The sequence below is a fragment of the Dendrobates tinctorius genome, unplaced genomic scaffold (genome assembly GCF_039654945.1).
Source record: "Dendrobates tinctorius isolate UK_male_01 unplaced genomic scaffold, ASM3965494v1 ptg000038l, whole genome shotgun sequence".
Lineage (NCBI taxonomy): Eukaryota > Metazoa > Chordata > Amphibia > Anura > Dendrobatidae > Dendrobates > Dendrobates tinctorius.
In genome coordinates, this window is record NW_027361706.1 from 7,699,160 (window position 1) to 7,722,415 (window position 23,256).

General features: G+C 43.1%; 1 protein-coding gene across 1 annotated transcript in view; it reads right to left on the reverse strand.

The window, feature by feature from the left end:
• Nucleotides 1–23,256, reverse strand: part of CACNA2D3 (calcium voltage-gated channel auxiliary subunit alpha2delta 3) — a 1,008,555-nt gene that overhangs the window by 439,144 nt on the left and 546,155 nt on the right. The window contains exon 12 of the mRNA XM_073574154.1: nt 16,348–16,365. Coding sequence (XP_073430255.1) covers nt 16,348–16,365 — 18 coding nt within the window. The remainder of the gene's footprint in view (nt 1–16,347; nt 16,366–23,256) is intronic.

Sequence of the window (23,256 nt, forward strand, 5' to 3'; positions counted from 1 at the left end):
CCTGACCCTAACCCTTAACAAAACCATACTTAACCCTAACCCTGACCCTAACCCTAACCCTGACCATAACCCTAACCCTAACCCTGACCCTAACCCTAACCCTAACCCTGACCCTAACCCTTAACCAAACCATACTTAACCCTAATCCTGACCCTAACCCTGACCCTAACCCTTAACAAAACCATACTTAACCCTAACCCTGACCCTAACCCTAACCCTAACCCTAACCCTGACCCTAACCCTAACCCTAACCCTAACCCTGACCCTAACCCTTAACCAAACCATACTTAACCCTAATCCTGACCCTAACCCTGACCCTAACCCTTAACAAAACCATACTTAACCCTAACCCTGACCCTAACCCTAACCCTAACCCTAACCCTGACCCTAACCCTAACCCTGACCCTAACCCTTAACCAAACCATACTTAACCCTAATCCTGACCCTAACCCTGACCCTAACCCTTAACCAAACCATACTTAACCCTAACCCTGACCCAAACCCCAACCCTAACCCTGACCCTGACCCTAACCCTAACCCTAAACCCCCTTAACTAACCCTAACTCTAACCCAAACCCCTAAATTCCATGGTTAAAAAAAAAAAACGCATATGCAAAAAAAACGCATACATGAGCATGCCAGTGCGCACATATGCGCATCCATAGGCTATAATGGCCATTTTTAGCGCAAAACGTGCGCATATGTGCGCATGCGATTTTTTGCAGGGCCAAAAAATGCAACATGCTGCGTCTGGAAAATACAAACGCACACCCCAAAAAAACGCAGCGCATGAAAATCGCATACATGCGCTTACAAGCGCGCAGGTATGCGCACCCATGTTAAATATAGGGGAAAAAACGCATGCGCACATATGCGTTTTTTTCCAGCGCTAAAAAACGCAAATGTGAAACCAGCCTTACGCACTGAAAAATGGGGGTTATTTGGCTAAAGTTGTGAGGAGGGAGGGCTGGCTGCAGGTTTTCATGTGCCCTGGGCGAAAGAGCGCCCCTTTAACACATACCACAACTCATCATGCTCCGATACGGCAGAGAAATAGCGGTATAGTACAATGAAAAATACTTCACTTTTTACATCTCATGACGAGGCCCATCTATTTCTCCATACAGAATCATTGGTCCCATATAATGTTTGAAACAGTATATGATGAGCTCCACATAATGCTACAGTATATGTTGGTCCCCATGGATGAAGCTCCACTGTCTTATGGGCCCAAATAATGCTCCAAACATAATGGGCCCCATTTCTAATGCTCTAGTGTATAATGGGCCCTGTAAATGCTGCTCCAGTGTCTGATGTCCACCTTTGGAATGTTCCAGTGTATGGTGGGCCCCATCTATCATTCTCCAGAGTATAGTGCTCCCCAAAAATTGCTGTCCCAACATTGAAAACAATCAAATAAGTCTCCTCGCTAGGGAATCCCTGTACTTGTCTGGACTCCTCGTCGTCCCCATCTTCCATCTCACTGCACAGTATTTCAACTTTGCAAGTGCTGTGATCCTGAGCAAGCAGGGGGGCCCACCCGTTGGCGACGGCACTGGCACAGGGCCCCTGATAGTACGGTGGTGTGTCTGATGGCGGGTGGGCTGAACCTGCACTTTCATCTGCAGCTTCCTCTTTGTCACCGTGTAAGATGGAACTGTATATGGGAAGGGTAACCTGAGTTTCATCAGGGTCAGATTCAGGTCGTGTAGCGTGCGAGGAGAATGTAGTGGTCTGGGTCAATGTACCAGCAGATTCATCGAGCAGTGGCTGGGCATCAGTGCACTTGTGTCGCCCCCAGGAGTACGGTCACCACAGTGGCATTACCTTCTTCCTAGGGAGTGTGATGTCATGCTTGGGAGCAACGAACGATCTCTCTAGCAGGTTAACTGATTGGGCGGCGTTATTCCCACGAGTCATGACCCTCCAAGCAGCGTTCATGAAGGCAAAGTGTTTGTTTTACGTGGGCAGTATGGTTGCAAAGCTGAACCTTAAAGGAATGTCCAGAAGGGCACCACCAGGAGTGGAGCCTACGGTTAAATTCGACTCCACCTGGGAAACCTCAACCATGCCAGCTACAGAACAGATGCACACATTGCAAGCTTAATTCCATTAACGAACGAGACTCCGTCATGCCCCGCGGTCCGAGTCCGGCTTACTAGAGGGACACGTGAGGCTCTGGCACATGAGATTGGCCAATAACTGGTGTGTCATGCCCTTACATGTCCGTGGCTGCATGTGCGCTACACTGAAAAGGCCAGCGTTTGTCGCTTACAGGTGCAGATAACCCGCTGAACAACGTTAGTGATGGGGATCACTGATTACAATTATTACCCGCGAACAATGATTTCCCAGTAAGTGCAGGTCAACCGCAGTTCCGGAATTAGGCCTAACCGTCATTCCTGAAAAAATGAAAAACTTACGTGTGCAAACCACAGGTGCTGTAGCTTGCTTAACAGCTCGCCAGCCGTTCTCACGCCCAGTATGGATTACACGTGATTGCACAAAGGTGAGAAAGGGTACCGTATCCCCAGATAACATGTATGGATAGCGTACACATTCAAAATATATGTCTATACATCAGGAGGCAGGCTCAGACGGTGTTAGGCCCAGTATTGATTGCACGTGATTGCACAAAGGTTAGAAAGGGTACCGTATCCCCAGATAACATGTATGGATAGCGTACACATTCAAAATATATGTCTATACATCAGGAGGCAGGCTCAGATGGTGTTAGGCCCAGTATGGATTGCACGTGATTGCACAAAGGTTAGAAAGGGTACCGTTTCCCCGGATAACATGTATGGATAGCGTACACATTCAAAATATATGTCTATACATCAGGAGGCAGGCTCAGACGGTGTTAGGCCCAGTATGGATTGCACGTGATTGCACAAAGGTTAGAAAGGGTACCGTATCCCCAGATAACATGTATAGATAACATACACATTCAAAATATATGTCTATACATCAGGAGGCAGGCTCAGACGGTGTCAGGCACAGTATGGATTTGACGGCCCAGACTACACAGCGGAGGAGCAGGGAGAGGTAAAGATTGCAAATGCTGGGGCCCTGCCCAAGCAAGGGGGGCCCACTCGTGGGCGTCGGTACTGGCACTGGGCCCCTCATAGTACGGCGGTGTGTCTGACGGCGGGTGTGCACCACCACCGTCAGAGACACTTGATTGCACTATGAAGGACCCTGTGCCAGTGCCCGCACCCAAGAGTCGGCCTACCCACCTGTCCAGGGCAACGGCACTCGCACGGTGTCGTGCGCTAGGTGGTGACCCCGGCCATGGGGGGGGAGGCAGCACAGTTAGGGAGTTTTAGAAAGTGGCATATGTTGATGTTGGACATTCTGCTGATGCAAAAGGTAAATAGGTCAAGTCCCAGGAAGAGGTGGACCAAAGCAAGCCATTTTTCTGTCACCCTATGTGTCATCAGGGGAAGGTGGGACAAAATCCTTGGAAACCCATGCGTGGTTCATTTTAATGAAGGTTAGATCATCCACATTTTGGGTTGACAGACGGGTCCTTTTTTCTGTCAGGATTGATCCAGCTGCACTGAAGACTCTTTCCGATAGCACACTTGCAGCTGGGCAAGCGAGTTCCTGTAAGGCATATTGTGCCAATTCAGGCCAGGTGTCCAGTTTAGCGGCCCAATAGTCAAAGGGGAATGACCTGTGTGGGAGAACATCGATATGGGAGGAAAAGTAGTTTGTAACCATAGTTGACAACTGCTGTCTCCTGTCACTTTCCATCGATGCAGTATTACCAGTTGTGTGAGCGGTACTTGAAAAATCAGTCCACAACATTGTCATGAAACCCTGTCTCCAACGCCACTTCTGCTGTGTGCACCACGAACACCTCTGCCAAGCTGCCCCCGGCCCGTACGGCTCGTGTGAGAACCATCACCGCTGCTGTGTGCTGGGAATGCCTCAAGCAACCGATTTACCAGAGTTGCTTGTTTATTAGCCAATATTAGGTCAAGGTTCTCCTGTGGCATGATGTTTTGTAATTTTCCTTTATAGCGTGGATCCAGGATGCTGGCCAACCAGTAGTCGTCATCGTTCATCATTTTGGCAATGCGTGGGTCCCTTTTTAGGATCTGCAAGGCATAATCTGACATGTGGGCCAATGTTCCCGGTGTCAATGATGCACTGCGAGTGCTGGTTGGAGGAGCACTTTCTGGCAAATCCACATCCCTCCAGTCACGCACAAACCCTGTACCAGACCTTGCCACGCAAACATTTTTACTTGCCCCACGAGATGCATCCTCCTCCCCTAAGTAATCATCCCCATCATCCTCCTCCTCCTCCTCTTCTTCCTCCACCTCATCCAGGAGAGGTCCCTGAGCAGACAATGGCTGAATGTCATCAAGGATTCCCTCCTCCTCTTCCTCCTCATCAACATTGGCTGCAGACGCCTGCTCCTTAAGGTGCGTCAAAGTTTGCATGAGCAGACGCATAAGTGGGATGCTCATGCTTAGGATGGCGTCGTCTGCGCTTACCAGCCGTGTGCATTCCTCAAAACACTGAAGGACTTTACAGAGGTCTTTCAGCTTCGACCACTGCACACCTGTCAACTCCATGTCTGCTCTCAAAGTGCCTGGCCGTGTATCCTCCCACAAATGCATTATGGCCTGCCTCTGCTCGCACAGCCGCTCCACCATGTGCAGGGTGGAGTTCCACCTTGTTGCAATGTCGATAATGAGGCGGTGGTTGGGAAGGTGGAGCAATCGCTGTAGCTTCTGCATACGAATGTGCGCGCACAGTCTTCGCACCTTCTGGAGCAGGGCTGTTAACTCCGGATAATTTTTGAGGAAGCACTGCACCACCAGGTTCAAGGTGTGAGCCAAGCAAGGTATATGGCTGAGTTTTGAAAGGGCTATGGCTGCCACAAAATTACGGCCGTTATCACTAACTACCTTGCCTGCCTCAAGATGTACACTGCCCAGCCATGACTCAGTTTGTCGCTTCAAGTACTCGGCCAGCACCTCGGCGGTGTGTCTGTTGCCCAAACACATCATCTGCAACACAGCCTGCTGACGCTTTCCACTAGCTGCTCGATAGGGGGACACATCGTGTGCAACAGTGGCAGCTGCAGATGGAGTGCTCGTACGACTGCGCTCTGTGGACGAGCTTTCGCTTCTGGAGGAGGAGGAGGGTCGAACGCCTACAGCCAACTGTTTCCTATACCGTGGGCTAGGCAGCACTGTCCCACCACCGCTGTCCCCTGTGGACTCTGCATCCACCACATTAACCCAGTGCGCAGTGATGGACACGTAACGGCCCTGGCCATGCCGACTGGACCATGCATCAGTTGTGAGGTGCAGCTTTCCGCTCACTGACTGCTTGAGTGCATGGACAATGCAGTCTTTCACATGATGGTGGAGGGCTGGAATGGCTTTGCGAGAGAAGAAGTGGCGACTGGGTAGGTCATAGCATGGTACTGCATAGGCCATGAGTTCGCGGAAAGCTGTGCTTTCCACCAACCGAAAGGGCATCATCTCAAACGAGATTAGTTTGGCAATGTGGGCGTTCAAACCCAGTGTACGCGGATGAGAGACTGAGTACTTTCTTGACCTACTCATAGTGTCTGGGAGGGTAAGCTGGACTTGAGAGCTGCATATGGTGGAAGTAGCGGTGGACAGGGCGGACTGAGAGAGGGTTGATGATGGTGATGGAGTTGGTGTTCTTTCTGATGGCCTAGAATCAGTCTTTCGTTGATATAACAGTGGGATTCCCTGACTGCTGTGGCCTTGCAATGACACCTCAACATTTGCTGCTGTGCTAACCGGTGGGCTTACAGTGGGGGAAACAATGTAGCATTGCTGACTACCTTCGTTGTGATCAGTTGCACATGTGGCACTTGAGGTTTGGTGTTGTGTCCATGCTTGCAAGTGCATGCTGGTTAAATGTCTAAGCATGCAACTGGTATTCAAATTTTTCAGATTTTTCCCTCGGCTAAAGGTCTTTGCGCACTTCTTACAGATAACCTTGGCCTGATCATGAGGATTTTGGTCAAAAAAGTGCCACACTGCACTCTTCCTACTTTGGCAGACATTTTGCGGCCTAGCACGCTGTGATCTTTTGACCCTCTGGACAAGCTGTCCAGCAACTCTTTTGATGTTTGGAACCTGTCTTTGGAGTGCTCCGGGCCTGCCAGATAACAGCTGTTGCGATGTCGATGTCTGCTGTGGATGCTCCTCATCTGAGCTATTGGAAGCAGCACCCTCTTCCCCCAATGGATGCCAATCTGGGTCAACAACTGGGTCATCCATCACCTCCTCTTCTATGTCATGTGCACCTTCCTCTGTGTCACCGTGTATGGTGGTATAGTGTGCGGGAAGGGGCACCTGAGTCTCATCAGGGTCAGAATCTGGCTCTGTACACTGCGAGGACAATGTAGTGCTCTGAGTGAATGTACCAGCAGAATCATCCATCAGCGGCTGTGCATCAGTGCACTCCATGTCAGATTCATCTTGGCCTGGGTAATTCACCATTTCACTTGATAATCCAGGCATGGTATGTGAAAACAGCTCCATGGAGTAATCAGTAGTATGGCCTGCGTCATCCTTCAATCTTGGTTGGGGTGAAGGACACAAGGAAAGGTGTGGTTCATGAACATGAGCCTCCAATGACGACTCAGTGCTTTTACTTTTTACAACTGAAGAAGAGGAGGCGATAGAGCTGGAGGCTGAGTCAGCAATGTAAGACAAAACTTTTTCCTGATGCTCTGGCTTTAAAAGCGGTTTGCCAACTCTTAGAAAACTAAGCGTTCGAGGCCTTATGTAGCCAGACGATGACGCAGGCTCAACACCTCCTGCATTCAGTCCTATTTTGCTCTTGCCACTACCATCAGATCCACCACCAACACCATCATTACCAGCTGCCAACCCCCGCCCAATTCCACGGCCTCTTCCACCAGCCTTCCTCATTTTTGGTAGAAATGTAGACAAAATCCAACAAACTATATAGTAATGTAAAACAAGGTACAAGGTGTCTATAGGACAGGGGAGATTTTGAATTTCTGCAGACACTTGTGGACACTGGACACTTTTGGATTGTGTGAGGCCCACTGATATCTGAGCGCTATGTCACAGGCTCGATGGCACAGCTGTGACAAAAGTGACAAGAGGATAAGGGAGATTTTGAATTTCTGCACACACTTGTGGACACTGGACACTTTTGGATTGTGTGAGGCCCACTGATATCTGAGCGCTATGTCACAGGCTCGATGGCACAGCTGTGACAAAAGTGACGAGAGGATAAGGGAGATTTTGAATTTCTGCACACACTTGTGGACACTGGACACTTTTGGATTGTGTGAGACCCAATGAATATCTGAGCGCTATGTGACAGGCTCGATGGCACAGCTGTGACCAAAGTGACTAGAGGATAAGGGAGATTTTGAATTTCTGCACACACTTGTGGACACTGGACACTTTTGGATTGTGTGAGGCCCAATGAATATCTGAGCGCTATGTGACAGGCTCGATGGCACAGCTGTGACCAAAGTGACTAGAGGATAAGGGAGATTTTGAATTTCTGCACACACTTGTGGACACTGGACACTTTTGGATTGTGTGAGGCCCAATGAATATCTGAGCGCTATGTGACAGGCTCGATGGCACAGCTGTGACCAAAGTGACTAGAGGATAAGGGAGATTTTGAATTTCTGCAGACACTTGTGGACACTGGACACTTTTGGATTGTGTGAGGGCCACTGATATCTGAGCGCTATGTCACAGGCTCGATGGCACAGCTGTGACAAAAGTGACGAGAGGATAAGGGAGATTTTGAATTTCTGCAGACACTTGTGGACACTGGACACTTTTGGATTGTGTGAGGCCCACTGATATCTGAGCGCTATGTCACAGGCTCGATGGCACAGCTGTGACAAAAGTGACTAGAGGATAAGGGAGATTGGATTGCTTTTAAAAAAGCAGTTTGCAGAGCAGTGGGTAAACAGCAATGCCAGCCTGTCAGGAAGCCTTAAAAGGCAGCCCAACAACCAACACCACTGATACACCACAATATAGCCTCCCCTTGCACTGCACACACAGTGACTGGTGTGTTGTGCAGGCCAAATCGCTAGCAGCAGAAACAGTTTTTTTTTCTTCTCAGCAGGACAAAAAAAAAAAATTGGGATTGCTTTTAAAAAAGCAGTTTGCGGAGCAGTGGGTAAACAGCAATGCAGGAATGTCAGGAAGCCTTAGAAGGCAGCCCAACAACCAACACCACTGATACACCACTATATAGCCTCCCCTTGCACTGCACACACAGTGACTGGTGTGTTGTACAGGCCAAATCGCTAGCAGCAGAAGCAGTTTTTTTTTCTTCTCAGCAGGACAAAAAAAAAAAATTGGGATTGCTTTTAAAAAAGCTGTTTGCAGAGCAGTGGGTAAACAGCAATGCAGGAATGTCAGGAAGCCTTAGAAGGCAGCCCAACAACCAACACCACTGATACACCACTATATAGCCTCCCCTTGCACTGCACACACAGTGACTGGTGTGTTGTGCAGGCCAAATCGCTAGCAGCAGAAGCAGTTTTTTTGTCTTCTTCCCTGCCTAATGCTCTCCCTACAGAATCAGCAGCAACCTCTCCCTATACTGAGATCGGCAGAAGTAAGATGGCGGTCGGCGTGCACGCCCTTTTATACCCCCTGTGACGCCCACCAAAGCAAGCCAATCACTTGCATGCCCTTCTGAAAGATGGTGGTGACCCCTGCCTATGTCATCACGTTGCCCACAGTGTCCGTGGATCCTGATTGGCTGAAAAAGAGTGCAAAACAAACTTTTGAAACGCGACTTTGGCGCGTAAGTCGCCGACCTCGTGGCCGACCTCATCCTAGGGTCGGGTTTCGTTTCATGAAACCCGACTTTGCCAAAAGTCGGCGACTTTTGAAATTTTTCGACCCGTTTCGCTCAACTCTAATGGTTAGATGAAAGCTATGACTGGCAGTTACCTTACAGGGTTATAGTCTCTTTAGAAAGGATCGTAAAAATCGGAGTGGAGGAGGGGTTTGTCTTTATGTAAAGTCTTGTCTAAAGTCCACTTTAAGGAAGCTATTAGCGAAGGGAATGAGGTTGTCGAGTCCATATGGGTCGAAATACATGGAGGGAAAAATAGTAACAAAATTCTCTTTGGGGTCTGTTACAAACCCCCAAATACAACAGAAATCATGGAAAGTTTACTACTAGGGCAGACAGATGAAGCTGCAACCCCTAATGAGGTCCTTGTTATGGGGGACTTTAACTACCCGGATATTAACTGGGAAACAGAGACCTGCGAAACCCATAAAGGCAACAGGTTTCTGCTAATAGCCAAGAATAATTATCTTTCACAATTGGTGCAGAATCCGACCAGAGGAGCAGCACTTTTAGACCTAATACTATCTAACAGACCTGACAGAATAACAAATCTGAAGGTTGTTGGGCATATAGGAAATAGCGACCACAATATTGTACAGTTTCACTTGTCTTTCGCTAGGGAGACATGTCAGGGAGTCACAAAAACACTGAACTTTAGGAAGGCAAAGTTTGACCAAGTTAGAGATGCCCTTAATCTGGTTGACTGGGACAATGCCCTCAGAAATAAGAATACAGAAAATAAATGGGAAATGTTTAAGAACTTCCTTAATAGGCGCTGTAAGCGTTTTATACCTTGTGGGAATAAAAGGACAAGAAATAGGGAAAACCCAATGTGGCTAAACAAAAAAGTAAGAGGGGCAATTAACAGTAAAAAGAAAGCATTTAAACTACTAAAGCAGGATGGCCCCGTTGAAGCTCTAAAAAACTATAAGGAGAAAAATTCTTCATCTAAAAAATAATTAAAGCTGCCAAAAAGGAAACAGAGAAGCACATTGCTAAGGAGAGTAAAACTAATCCCAAGCTGTTCTTCAACTATATCAATAGTAAAAGAATCAAAAGTGAAAGTGTAGGCCCATTAAAAAGGAAATTATGATTGTAGATGATGAGGAAAAAGCTAATATATTAAACACATTCTTCTCCACGGATTCACGGTGGAAAATGAAATGCTAGGTGAAATGCCGAGACACAAAGAAAACCCGATATTAAGGGTTACCAATCTAACCCAAGAAGAGGTGCAAAACCGGGTAAATAAGATTAAAATAGATAACTCTCCGGGTCTGGATGGCATACACCCACGAGTACTAAGAGAACTAAGTAATGTAATAGACAAACCATTATTTCTTATACTTAGAGACCCTATAGCGACGGGGTCTGTTCCACAGGACTGGCGCATAGCAAATGTGGTACCAATATTCAAAAAGGGCTCTAAAAGTGAACCTGGAAATTAAAGGTCAGTAAGTCTAACCTCTATTGTTGGTAAAATATGTGAAGGGTTTCTGAGGGATGTTATTCTGGATTATCTCAATGAGAATAACTGTTTAACGCCATATCACCATGGGTTTATGAGGAATCGCTCCTGTCAATCCAATCTAATCAGCTTTTATGAAGAGATAAGCTATAGACTGGACCAAGGTGAGTCATTGGATGTGGTATATCTTGATTTTTCCAAAGTGTTTGATACCGTGCCACACAAGAGGTTGGTACACAAAATGAGAATGCTGGGTCTGGGGGAAAATGTGTGTAAATGGGTAAGTAACTGGCTTAGTGATAGAAAGCAGAGGGTGGTTATAAATGGTATATTCTCTAACTGGGTCGCTGTGACCAGTGGGGACCGCAGGGGTCGGTGTTGGGACCTATTCTCTTCAACATATTTATTAACGATCTAGTAGAAGGTTTGCACAGTAAAATATCGATATTTTCAGATGATACAAAACTATGTAAAGCAGTCAATACAAGAGAAGATGGTATTCTGCTACAGATGGATCTGGATAAGTTGGGAACTTGGGCCGAAAGGTGGCAGATGCAGTTTAACAATGATAACTGTAAGGTTATACACATGGGAAGAAGGAATCAATATCACCATTACACACTGAACGGTAAACCACTGGGTAAATCTGACATGGAGAAGGACTTGGGGATTATAGTTAATGATAAACTTACCTGGAGCAGCCAGTGCCAGGCAGCGGCTGCCAAGGCAAACAGGATCATGGGGTGCATTAAAAGAGGTCTGGATACACATGATGAGAGCATTATACTGCCTCTGCACAAATCTCTGGTTAGATCGCACATGGAGTACTGTGTACAGTTTTGGGCACCGGTGCTCAGGAAGTATATAATGGAACTAGAGCGGGTAGAAAGGAGGGCAACAAAATTAATAAAGAGGATGGGGGAACTACAATACCCAGAGAGATTAGCAAAATTAGGATTATTTAGTCTAGAAAAAAGACGACTGAGGGGCGATCTAATAACCATGTATAAGTATATAAGGGTACGATACAAATATCTCTCCGAGGATCTGTTTATACCAAGGAAGGTGACGGTCATAAGGGGTCATTCTCTGTGTCTGGAGGAGAAAAGGTTTTTCCACCAACATAGAAGAGGATTCTTTACTGTTAGGGCAGTGAGAACATGGAATTCCCTGTCTGAGGAGGTGGTGATGGCGAACTCAGTCGAAGGGTTCAAGAGAGGCCTGGATGTCTTCCTGGAGAGTAACTATTGTATCTTACAGTTATTGTTAGGTTCTTTAGAAGGATGTAGATCTGGGGATTTATTCTGACAGAATTTTATAGGCTGAACTGGATGGACTAATGTCTTTTTTCAGCCTTACTAACTGTGTTACTATGTTACTATGTTTACTATAGAGCTTGCAATCGGCCACCTCTGCTGTCTAAGGGCAAGTGCACACGTCCATTTTTCTCTCCACAAGAGTAAACGGTCCGATTATGTTGATCAGAGTTTGATCAGAGTTTGAACAAAGTGGGATCTGATTTTCTCGGAGGTAGAGGAAAAAAAAGTTTCTCAGCCTTCAGCATTCTGTCTGTAATTGGATCACACTTGGATAGCATCCGAGTGTAATCTGATGGTTTCTACAGATCCATAGACTGGCATTGCTGATTTTGTTCAGGTACTCGTATCAAAATCAGACATGACACAAAGTGGTCCAAGGAAAAGAGTCAGACATGTGCAAAGCCCCATTGAATAATATGGCTACGAGTGATATCCGTCAAGACTACAGATAGCACTTGTCCTATATAAAGGGTTGTGTGCAGGAGCCATGACTGTGGTGGCCGGTTTCCAAGATTAGGATCACAGCACTTACTAGCTCTTTGCTATAGAGCATGCAAGTACTGGTCTAAGGGCCCCGTCACACATAGCGACGCACCAGCGATCCCGACAACGATATGACCTTGTCAGGATCGCTGGTGTGTCGCTACATGATCGCTGGTGAGCTGCCAAACAGGCAGCTTCACCAGCGACACGCGGGTAACAAGCAATGCACGTCACTTAGTTACCCGCTGTGTATGTTAGAAACCAGCGCGCTGGTGCAGGGAGCTGGTAACCAAGGTAAACATCTGGTTTCTAAGCGCCGCGTGGCGCTTAGAAACCCGATGTTTACCTTGGTTACTAGCTCCCTGCACCAGCGCGCTGGTTTCTAACGTACACATCAGGTTTCTAAGTGCTGCGCAGTGCTTAGAAACCCAATGTTTACCTTGGTTACCAGCTCCAGCCTGCTGATTGCTGGTCTCCCGCCTGCCACACACAGTGATGCGTGCTGGCCAGTGGGAGACCAACGATTAAAAAAAGGTCCAGGCCATTCAAGCACGATCAGCGATACCTGGCAGGGGGGCCAGTCGCTGATAAGTGTCACACACAGCAGCGATCTCGCTAGTGAGATCGCTGTGTGAGACGGGGGCTTAAAGGAGGTCAGAAAGCTAGATCCAGCCAACCTCAGTGCCCCTGTGCTCCTTCAATGCTGAAGAGGCAAAGATATCTCTACTTGCAGCTTTGGAAAGCTCACAGTTTGGGCCAGCGGTTCCACAATGCTGCTGATCCGAGCTGTCAATCAATCAGGAGTTGACCACCCCTCCCCGGCAAGCAGGAAGCCTGATCAGCAATATCCTATAACTCCTTGGACATTTTTTCCCAAACTAACCAGCACAAGTCCCCATGATCCTTCACCCTTGTGTCCTTGTGTTAATTAACTGAGATCTCTATACAATTTTTTGTGGAATATTGCCTCCATCACTGAAACCGATGTCGATGAGAGAAGTCACAAACTAAACACACAATGTGTATGAAGACACAGTAGTGAAGAAGAAATATACATGGTCCTGTCTTGAAGACATTGAGCCGAGCTAGCACATGACCACAGATCTGAAGCTTTACAGTTGAGTCTACCTTGAAAAAAGTTTCCTTATGGTACAGCTTGTTTCGAGAAGAATTCCGTACTACTCGGAGAATGAAATGAAATTGGCCACAGAGATCAAAGTAAATACGGTTTAGACATCCAGAACTGTTTGAAATGTCAACAGAAAAAAAACATTTCAAGAAATCAGAGAAAATCCACTGAAAATCATGACAAGTTTGGGCATGATCTGTTTAAATACATATTTGACTTTTCGGTCTCAATCATTGTTATTCCCAACCTGGAATGTGAAAACATTCTATTGACAGCAATTCTAAATTGTAGTTCACCTTGGGTTAAAAAAAAAAATGTTTTATGGAGCGACTGTGATTTTTCCAAGTCTAGTGAAATCTATTTGTGTAGATAATTATTTGTCGATACTCACTAGATCAATATTAAGGAAGTTTTTTTACCAATTCTAGTATTGTCTTACACATCAGAGTATTTGTCAAAAGGTCACATTAATGGCTGTCTGGGAGAAGGTACCTCCGCTACTGTCCACAATGAAGATGTTCCAGACCCTGAAATTAATGTTCTCACATTAAAATGAAAGGGTGTTACAAACAAAAACCCCAGTAAAGATGAATTGATGGACAAAAATTTGCTTTGGCGGCATTTTTTCATTTGGAAAACTTCCTATTCGGGCGCCGTATTTCCTTTATGTAATACAACTGATGCTGAAATAGTAAATGCTATCGAAAGTAAGGTTGTCCAAGGCAGGGTTGGACTGGCCCACCAGAGTCCTGGAGAATCCTTCGGTGGGCCCTGGCTTCTTCTTCAGGAGAGTTCATAGTGCAAACCTTGCAGCTGCTATGGGTCTCTTGAGTAGGGAAGAAAGGTGGGCCCCCAGAATGAAATCCTCTGGTGGGCCCAATGTTCTTCAGTCAGACACTGGTCCAAGGTAAGCAAAAGATATAGAAGTAACTCTACATATCCATGATTTATGATAGATACTGCAGGTCAGCTTCATTGACGCGAATGTGAAAGAACAAACTTAACCTGTTGCACAATTTTTGGAACTTAGCAGCCATGTTTTTATTTCTAAATCTGGAGAAAATGTATTAAAATAAAAAGTAAATTAGAATTAAAAATGTTAAAATTATTTTAGCGTTTATGGCTTTATAATAAGGTTGCTTGTCAACAAAAAAAGCTAGTAAAAAAGTTTTTCTCATCTCATAGGAGTCTGTGACTTTCATTGACTTCCAAAGAGTCATGGCCACTATTTTATACCCTCTGCTTAAAATTGGACCTTCTAGTTTGGACCATCAGTTCTCGGTCCTCGAAAATGCTGTATATAAGCTTTAGTCATGTGTAACTGACATGTTAAAAAGTACTAGCGGTATATGCTGAAAACTCTTTCAAACAGTGTACATATTGTGTGTATGTTCACCTCACAAACAAATGTGAAGTGAAAACTTAGGTAGGGTGAACATGAAGAAGGTGTATGATAAGAGATATTTTTGCAGTAACTTGTTTTTGTGATTGTACAGACATATATGACGTGATACACACAATGTGACATATTTACCCATATGTATGCATATAACCAAAATGGGGCTCATTCAGTAACACTGGAAGATGTTCATTGAACTGCTACTGAGGAAACATCCTGAAGCCTATAATATCCAGTCAGATTCTAGCACATTTTTATTATAAAAAAAAAATAGGTAAATTAAAAATGTAAACTATTCTAACCCAATGTTTAAACCTAGAGGAAAATTTGGAACTGAGCCTGACAGCTCAGCAACATCCAAAAAGTCTTGATCAACCAGGGAGAAAGAGGAATCCTAGAGGTGGAGCCACCTTTGATCATCTTGTGGAAGTGGTCAACAAGATATGAATCTTGAATGAGGCAATGTCAACCTACCAGGCACAATGTTGTCATCAGTCTTAGCTGAAGGGTCCAACTTGGCAAGTGGTCAACACAAGATAGGTAATAACTTGCAGACTGGTGGATTTTTGACTTCTTAGACTTCCACTGATCTTGAGAATGGGGTTCTGAAGTGCCTCATTGTCATTGAAAATTGCTATTTGGACATAGTCAAACATTGGACTATCTCCAATGTTTTGCAGTCTCTCAACAATCATAGATTATCGCCCGTGTAGTGGACAGGTGATAACTTGGTAACATGATTTTGAGGTGTCCAATCCATACATCTTAGATAGCTCTCAACCAAATGCTCATTGGCCAGCAGTAATTTCTTCTGGCTACCCCATACACAAGCCAACTGTTCATGTGTTGTATTCTAGGAAAAATAAGGTAAGACTGCTAGAAGAAAAGGGATGGGTATTGAAGTTGAATATTATCAACCCTTCTTTCCCTTGACATCATCTTAATCACAGTATCTAGAAGACCACTTTTATATTAGATGGTGAGCCGGTCACACCAAATTTGGCATTTGGCTTCTCTAATCTTCAACTTGTACTAATCTAAAAGTTTGATCACCTACGTATCTTCTTCAATTAAGTCCCATTTAGTATGTTTCATCATGTTCGTCTTTCTAAAAACAAGGAATATCCTAAATGGGAAAATGATTGGTAGAACCTGACTGGACGCCATATTCCATTTTGCAACTTGTCATTCAACAAGTCCCATTGTGTTATATATACATATTGTGACACACCGTAGCAGTTATGGTATAAGGCTGACGTTACGGACAGAATTAGTCTACAACATGAGATTCACATGTAGTCTACTCAGATGACGCATAGACCAATCCTTAGAACAGTGGAGACCAAGTTATACAGCTTTCACTAGCCAGTGATAAATCGTAAAGCACCTTATGCTATAATATAAGGTCCCTTGTATTTTAGCACTGGACAAGAGTCAATTTCAACACTGTTTGCTTTGCAATTTCTAAGTAAAATAATGTCCAAAAACAGATATACTATGTTTTGGCACAGAGAAAATCCATAAGATTGAGAGTACGGGTTTCTTGAGCAAACACCATTGAATGTGATGTTGACCTTGGTACCACTGTACTAAGTGTGTAGCACTGCACACATGCACAAACGTTAAATGTTTTACTCGATGAAATATTAACAGAATTATTATGTTTTTTCTTTACCTTTTGAGCCTGAGGGAGCTGAAAAAACAGAAACAACAAAACAAAATTTCATTTAGTGTAACTAAATTTCTGCAGATCTTAATTACCATGATAGTTGTAGATTCTGGAGTCAATTCTCCTGCAGTAACTGCATACACACCAATGTGTTCAGTATCGTATACGTCCGTAGAGTCTAGCACTATTCACAGTGCCATAGTCAGTTTTTTTTCTGAAATCTGTGATACCTCAGGATCGTTAAGGACCACTTAAATGGATTGAATGACCACCCATTGAATATATTCTGAAATGGTAAAATGATGTTTTGCCTATTGTTGAAGATACTGCCTCTTCATTTAACAACAGACTTGTTTATATCCCTACCATTCTGGTACAAAGAAGCTTCATGACACCACTGTCAAAAATAGTCAGCCACTGCAGCAATCAAACCAGGAACAAAAGCTTCACAAACAAAAAATATTGTATTGTAGTTGTCATAGAAAAGGAGATTTGAGAAGAATTAACAAAAAAAGGTACATACAGCGGGAAAAATAAGTATTGAACATGTCCCCAATTTTCTAAGTAAATATATTTTTAAAGCTACTGTTGACATGGAATTCTCACCAGATGTCGGTAACGACCCATCCAATCCACACAGGCAAAGAAATCAAGCGATAGATATCCATAAATTAAGTTATATATAATAATGGAAAATGACACAGGAAAAAATTAATGAACACCTGAAGAAAAAGAGATGCAAAAAGCCATGGAAAGTCATGACACAAGCAGAAAACTATTGCCAAGATCTCATGATGGGTAAAACTAGTGAGCTGTCTTAACACCTTCACAACCTTATTGTTGCAAAATATACAGCATTGGTTATAGAGGAATTTCTAAACTACTGAAGGTTCCAGTGAGCACTATTGGGGCCATAATCCAGAAGTAGAAATAACATCATTTACTCATAAACCAGCAATGACCAGTTGCTCCCCACAAGATTTCAGACAGAGCAGTAAAAATAAAATTATTATAAGAAGTGTTGTTCAAGAGCCAAGGACCACCTTTGGAGAGATACATAAAGACCTGGAATGAGCAGGTGCAATTGTTTAAAAAAAAAAAACCTATAAGTAATGCACTCATCATCCATGGCCTTTGTGCACGTTCACCACGTAAGACTCCATTGCTGAACAAAAAGCATGTTTAAGCGTGTTTAAAGTTTGCTCAGCAACATTTAGACAAGCCTGTGAAATACTGGAAGAATAGAGTCTGGTCAGCGTAGACCAAAATTTAACTTTTTTGGATGCCATAATGCACACCATGTTTGGAGGCCAAAAGGCACTACATATTACCCCAAAACACCATACCTACAGTGAAGTTTGGAGGTGGGAACATCATGGCGTGGGGCTGTTTTTCAGCATAGAGCACTGGAAAAATTCATTTAGGAAAAATGAATGAATAAATGTCGCAAGGCATTCTTGATAAAAATCTGCTGCCATCTACCATGGTGATGATAATGAAATGAGAGTGAATATTTCAGTAATACAATGATCCAAAACACACAGCCAAGGAAACTCTCAATTGGTTTCAGAGAAAGAAAATAAGGCTGCTAGAATGGCTGAGCCAATCACCAGACCTGAATCCATTAGAAAATGTATGTCAGGAACTAAAGCTCAGAGTTCATAGAAGAACCCCACGGGACCTTCAGGATGTGAAGAGTGTTTGTGTGGAAGAATTGGCCAAAATTACACCAAAGTAATGCCTGCGACCACTTTCTCCATACAGGAGGCATCTTGAAGCTTCATCACCAACAAAGGCTTTTGTACAAAATATTAATTACATTTCAGTAAGCGTGTTTAATACTTTTTCCCACTGTCATTTCTCATCATTACACATTATTTAATTTATGAACATCTACGGATGATTTTTTTTTTTCCAGTGTGGATTGGATGGATTGCTACCGACACGTGGTGAGAATTTCATGTCAATAGCACAATTAGAAATTTATTTAGAAAATTAGTGACATGTTCAATACTTATTTCACCCGCTGAATCTTGATCAGTTAAATCAGCATCCATATCAGACATATGTTGATATGAAAATATTATTTATAATTTATAGGATATAACTAAAAAGCCACCTGTAAACGGTTGATTCTATTTTTGTCTATGTCTTATGTGAACTGCATTCTGAATTGTATGGGACGGATGGGATCCCAAAATATAAAAATATTAAAAAAATGCATGTTTTAATTTTGGGCTTTGAAATCTGTCAGCAGATTTTTGATATGTAATCTGATTATGGGGCAGAGACCCTGATTCCAGCAATGTGTCACTTGATGGTCAGCATGCTGTCATTTTGACACAATGTCTATTTTCTCTACAGATCTAGTAGGGCTCTGAATACTGAGACCTGCTTAACCCCGCCTTCATCTCTGATTGGCAGCTTTCTGTGGACACTGTACATTGACAGAAAGCTGCTAATCAGTGGTGAGGGTGGAGTTACACAGAAGAGTGGACTAGAATGCACAAGACAACTAGTCCTGTAATGATAATCTCCTGGTAACAAAACACTGATATCAATAAAGTACAAATTATTGAATCTGTTCCTATAAAACTATATATCAAAATGTTTGGCTCCTCGAATGCTACAACATGTTTTTTGCAGGTCAGACTGAATTTCAATGTGACAATTTCCCTTTAAAAAGGATTTACTGTTATAGCCAGTGACTACATCCCATTAGCAGATGACATCACCTGATAATTAGTTGGATTCTGACCATAGGATCCCCCACTAAAGGCCCTGTCCCCCCAGCTGTAGTTTTCTTTAAAAACCACACTCTGTTATTTACTCACCCACCCCAGGTCCAGCGCTGAGTCTTCGTCACTTTTTCTGCTGTTTCTTATTGTCTGTCATGTCGACTGAATTGTAGCTAATCAGTGAACTCAGTGGCTCTGCCCATGTTGATGACATCATCTTCTCAGAGCCGTTGAGTTCAGTGATTGACTGCAGCGCTGTCAACGTGAGTCAGGGATGCAAATAATAATAGGTACAGTGGCAGAGACTCAGTGCTGGATCCATAAAGTAAAAATAAAGCACAATTTGTATTTTTAAAGAAATCTACAGCTGGGGGGGACAAAAGGGACAAGGGTTTCCAAAAATGGAAAGCCCTCGTAATCATCGCAGTGTGCTCCCATCCTTTAATTTCATAGCACCATAGAAAATGTAAAAAATGAAAAACATTTTTTATATAATAAAAAAAGATTATTTTAAGTTGAGTAGAATCTAAAGTCATCAAAAGGTTGCACACAGCAATCAGGATTGAATTCACTTTTGTAGTTATAGTTGTACAAAAAATGTAATCCTTTCTGCTTTCTGTTACTGCTTTACACCACAACGATTAAAGATCTTAAAACTTGCTGCCCAACTACTCCCTATATTGATATCATTTGTAAAAGTCGAACACGACCATTGGGGCAGTATCACCTTCCTTGTTTGACAAAATTGCATCACAATGTTTTACATTTTTTAGGTCAAACTTATCAAAACCATTTTAATAAAAATTGTTCCATCAGTTAAAATTCTTTTGAGTCTCCAAAAGCAGAGACCATTGATTAGATCCCCACCATCTTACTTGGTGTTGACCTTATGGTTTGTTGATCCAACTTTTCCTAGAAGATACAAGCCCTAGTACATGATAAAGAACTTTCTTTCACCGGAAAAGTTTTGGGCACTTATGATGTTTTCTTATGTATTGTGTCCTATCTATACCTTTACTCTGCCTGAGTTGTCTACAAACAGAAGTAGATGGCACCATGTTGTGTCCGTGCAAGAATTTTCTGATGGGTTGCATAGTGGATAAGTTCTAGGCTCCTGGGATTAAATTTAATGAAGGACAACATCTACATGGAGTTTGTGTGTTCTCCCCATGTTTCATTGAGATTCTGCTTTCACTCCAGAACCTTGCTTGGCTTGGCGTTTAGATTTTGAGCCCCACCGTCAACAGGAATTATAATATCTGTGAAAATGTCTTCAGTTTCAGTGTTGGTGCTTTTTAAATAAAGAAAAAAAATTGTAAATGAAGTGGGCAGCCCAAAGTTCTTGGGGTCAGGTGCGTGGCAACTTCTGCACCTACTATAGTTATACCCCTGGAAATTGACTATCAAACCCCCATAATAAACTCTTTTTAGGAAGCAATGCATACGTAATGTTTAATTTAGGGCAGGTGAGACTTAGGTGGCCGGTCTCTCGCACTTGAATCTTCTCAAGTAGTTCCATTTGATATGAAGGTCAAGTAGCTGTTGTTCTTCTTGAGGTCTTCTTTAGCATTAATTTTCCCTATAATAGGTCTTCTCAACCTTTTTCTTTCTGGGTTTTAACTGTACTTTGAATCCATAGCAAAAGTGGGTCATTGACGATGCAGCAATACCAATCACTACATTGCCAGCCAACATGTGTCTATCAACTACCACAGGGTAGACATCAGCCATGGTGCCAACAATTACGGTCATGACAACAGATAACTTCTCAACATAGACTGCACTGCTCTTCTGTTCTCATGATGGCTACTGGTGGAGAAGCATGTCTTGAGACCTGTCCTATAAATAAAAAAGAGTGGAGAATATTTGCAACTCCAAAGTGGTAGCTGTCATTTTTCTATATGGATTGGATATTTTCACCAAGTGGATTCCTTGGGTGTTTATAGATTGTTTCCCTGAGAGTCCTGCCGGCAACTTTTTTTTTTTACTGGTGGACAGATCTGGTCACAGATGCTTCTCCATTACCAACCCACAAAATCCTGTCCTCAACACACTTGCAAAAATAAAGATAAAATGGACAACATCATTAACTTGTAACCTACCAGTAATGTGCAACTGCACAGCAGGATACCTATGACACATCACTTTGTCCAGGGACAGATATATTGTCCTGCTGAATCTAAGATTTCTAAGGCTACGTTCACATGTTGCGTTTTTGCTGCAGTTTTTCTATGCAAATTAAAAGCTGCTTTTTACAGTCCCATCAAAAGCTATGAGATTTCAGAAATCTCATGCACACCCTTTTTTTTGTGACTGAATTGGAAATCTGCTGCTTTTTTTAAAAAAAACTATCAGTTCTTTTCACGTTTTTGCAACATTTTTTCACCCATAGAAAGCAATGAGAATATCTAAAAAAAAGCAGCAAAAAAGGTTGCCAGCAGTTTTTGCAGCAGTTTTTGCAAAAAAAATTGTGTACAGCAGGATGTGATACCCATTAATTTTTGTGATTTTTTTTTCAATTGTAAACAAAAATGTCTTGGTCTCCTCAGCTGAGCATGGTTGTTAGTATTAGTTAACAGAATAATTAAAATAGTGATATGTGATAAAGTAAACAAAGCCTGACCAACTCCATGCACTGCCAATGTGTGAAAGTAAACAGAGCCCTACAAAAATGAAAAAGTAAACAATGTCAGACCAATTCAATGCACTGCCAATGTCTTAGGTAAACTATGCCCGACCAACTCAACTTACCCCACTGTTTTTGCAATTGCAATTGTGTAATTTTTCATGAACTCATGACTTTTTTTGTTCAGAATAGTCACTATTTTTTCAGACATCAAAATCTTTTTCCACTAGATAATTTTACTAAATTGTCCTTTTCTTAAAAAAATGTTTTATGATTACATGTATGTCTTGCATTGGTGGCCTACCACCTTGCGTTGTTCATGCACTAGAACTACTGAACTCGTGACACCTAATAGAAATACATAGTGCGAAGTAGTCAAAATGACTACCTCAGTAGTTCTAGTGTTAAATGGTGGAAGTAAAGCTGAACTTTTGGATTCGGAAAAATGCAGCAAAATCTGATTTTTGTCTGCAAATTTTTTAACTGCCCAGAGATCAGGTTTTGGCTGCAGAAAAAGCAGCAAAAAAGCAACATGTGAGCATAGCGTATGTCTGATGCTTGGCTTCTTGAAGAATCAATTGATGTCTCCCAAGTGAAGCCAAAAATTTGTGAAGCTATGGCCTACAGTTGTCAGATAAGTTCTGTCAATTCTCCGTACTTTATTTTCCGGCAGGAGGCTTCATGCATCCAGCTTGTTCTGAAAACAACATAAAGGACCTGTTCAAATGCAATCAGTCTGATATGTTAGGTAAGGACTGAGTTTTTCTCAGCTACTGTATGTCCTACGTGCCATAAATTGTATTTGCCAAGGGAATTATCTCAAAGCATTGAACCCTGAAAAAAGCACTGGGGACATCTTCAGCACACCATGCCCCAAGCCATTTTAAAAATGTATTAAAGAACTGTCTGTTTAGTCTAAGAAGTCATTGTAATTCTCATAGTTACATGTCACACAGGCAATAAAATTTCTAAAATGTTACACCAGCTTTAACTGTGAAGGTGGCTTTGGAGGCAGGGAGGAGATCCCCTAGACCTAGAGGTTGGCATCTCTTATTCAGAAGGACATTTTATGGTTAAAGGCAGCACTTAAAAAGAAGAATCTGTTAAGATCTTTGTAGCTGGAAAGACACAAATAAAACATCTCATACGATGAAAACTCTCTGAAACAGCCACAGTTAAAGCCAAAAATGGAAGAGAAGTCTTTTCAAAGGTGCCAATAGGCAGAGGATGTAGAAAAATGGAACATCTTGGTGGTCTTCTCAAAGAGATGGTCTTTGAAGAGGTTTCCCTGTATTGATATTTTTTTATTTAAATATTGGTATGATAATGATGAGTCATGATGACATGGAACCTATCAGGTGAATCATGCTGCCAAAACCGTGGGCAGCATAAATCGTAGCTTGGCTACACGATTGCAACCAGATTATTTTCTGAGATGCTCCAGCAGAAATATACTCTGAAGATCCAGTCGGGAACCATAGCTGGAGACTTGTCTAGTTCAGCTCAGATCCGCCCCAGCTGCCTCTTCCCAGAGAAATTGCAGGTGATTGA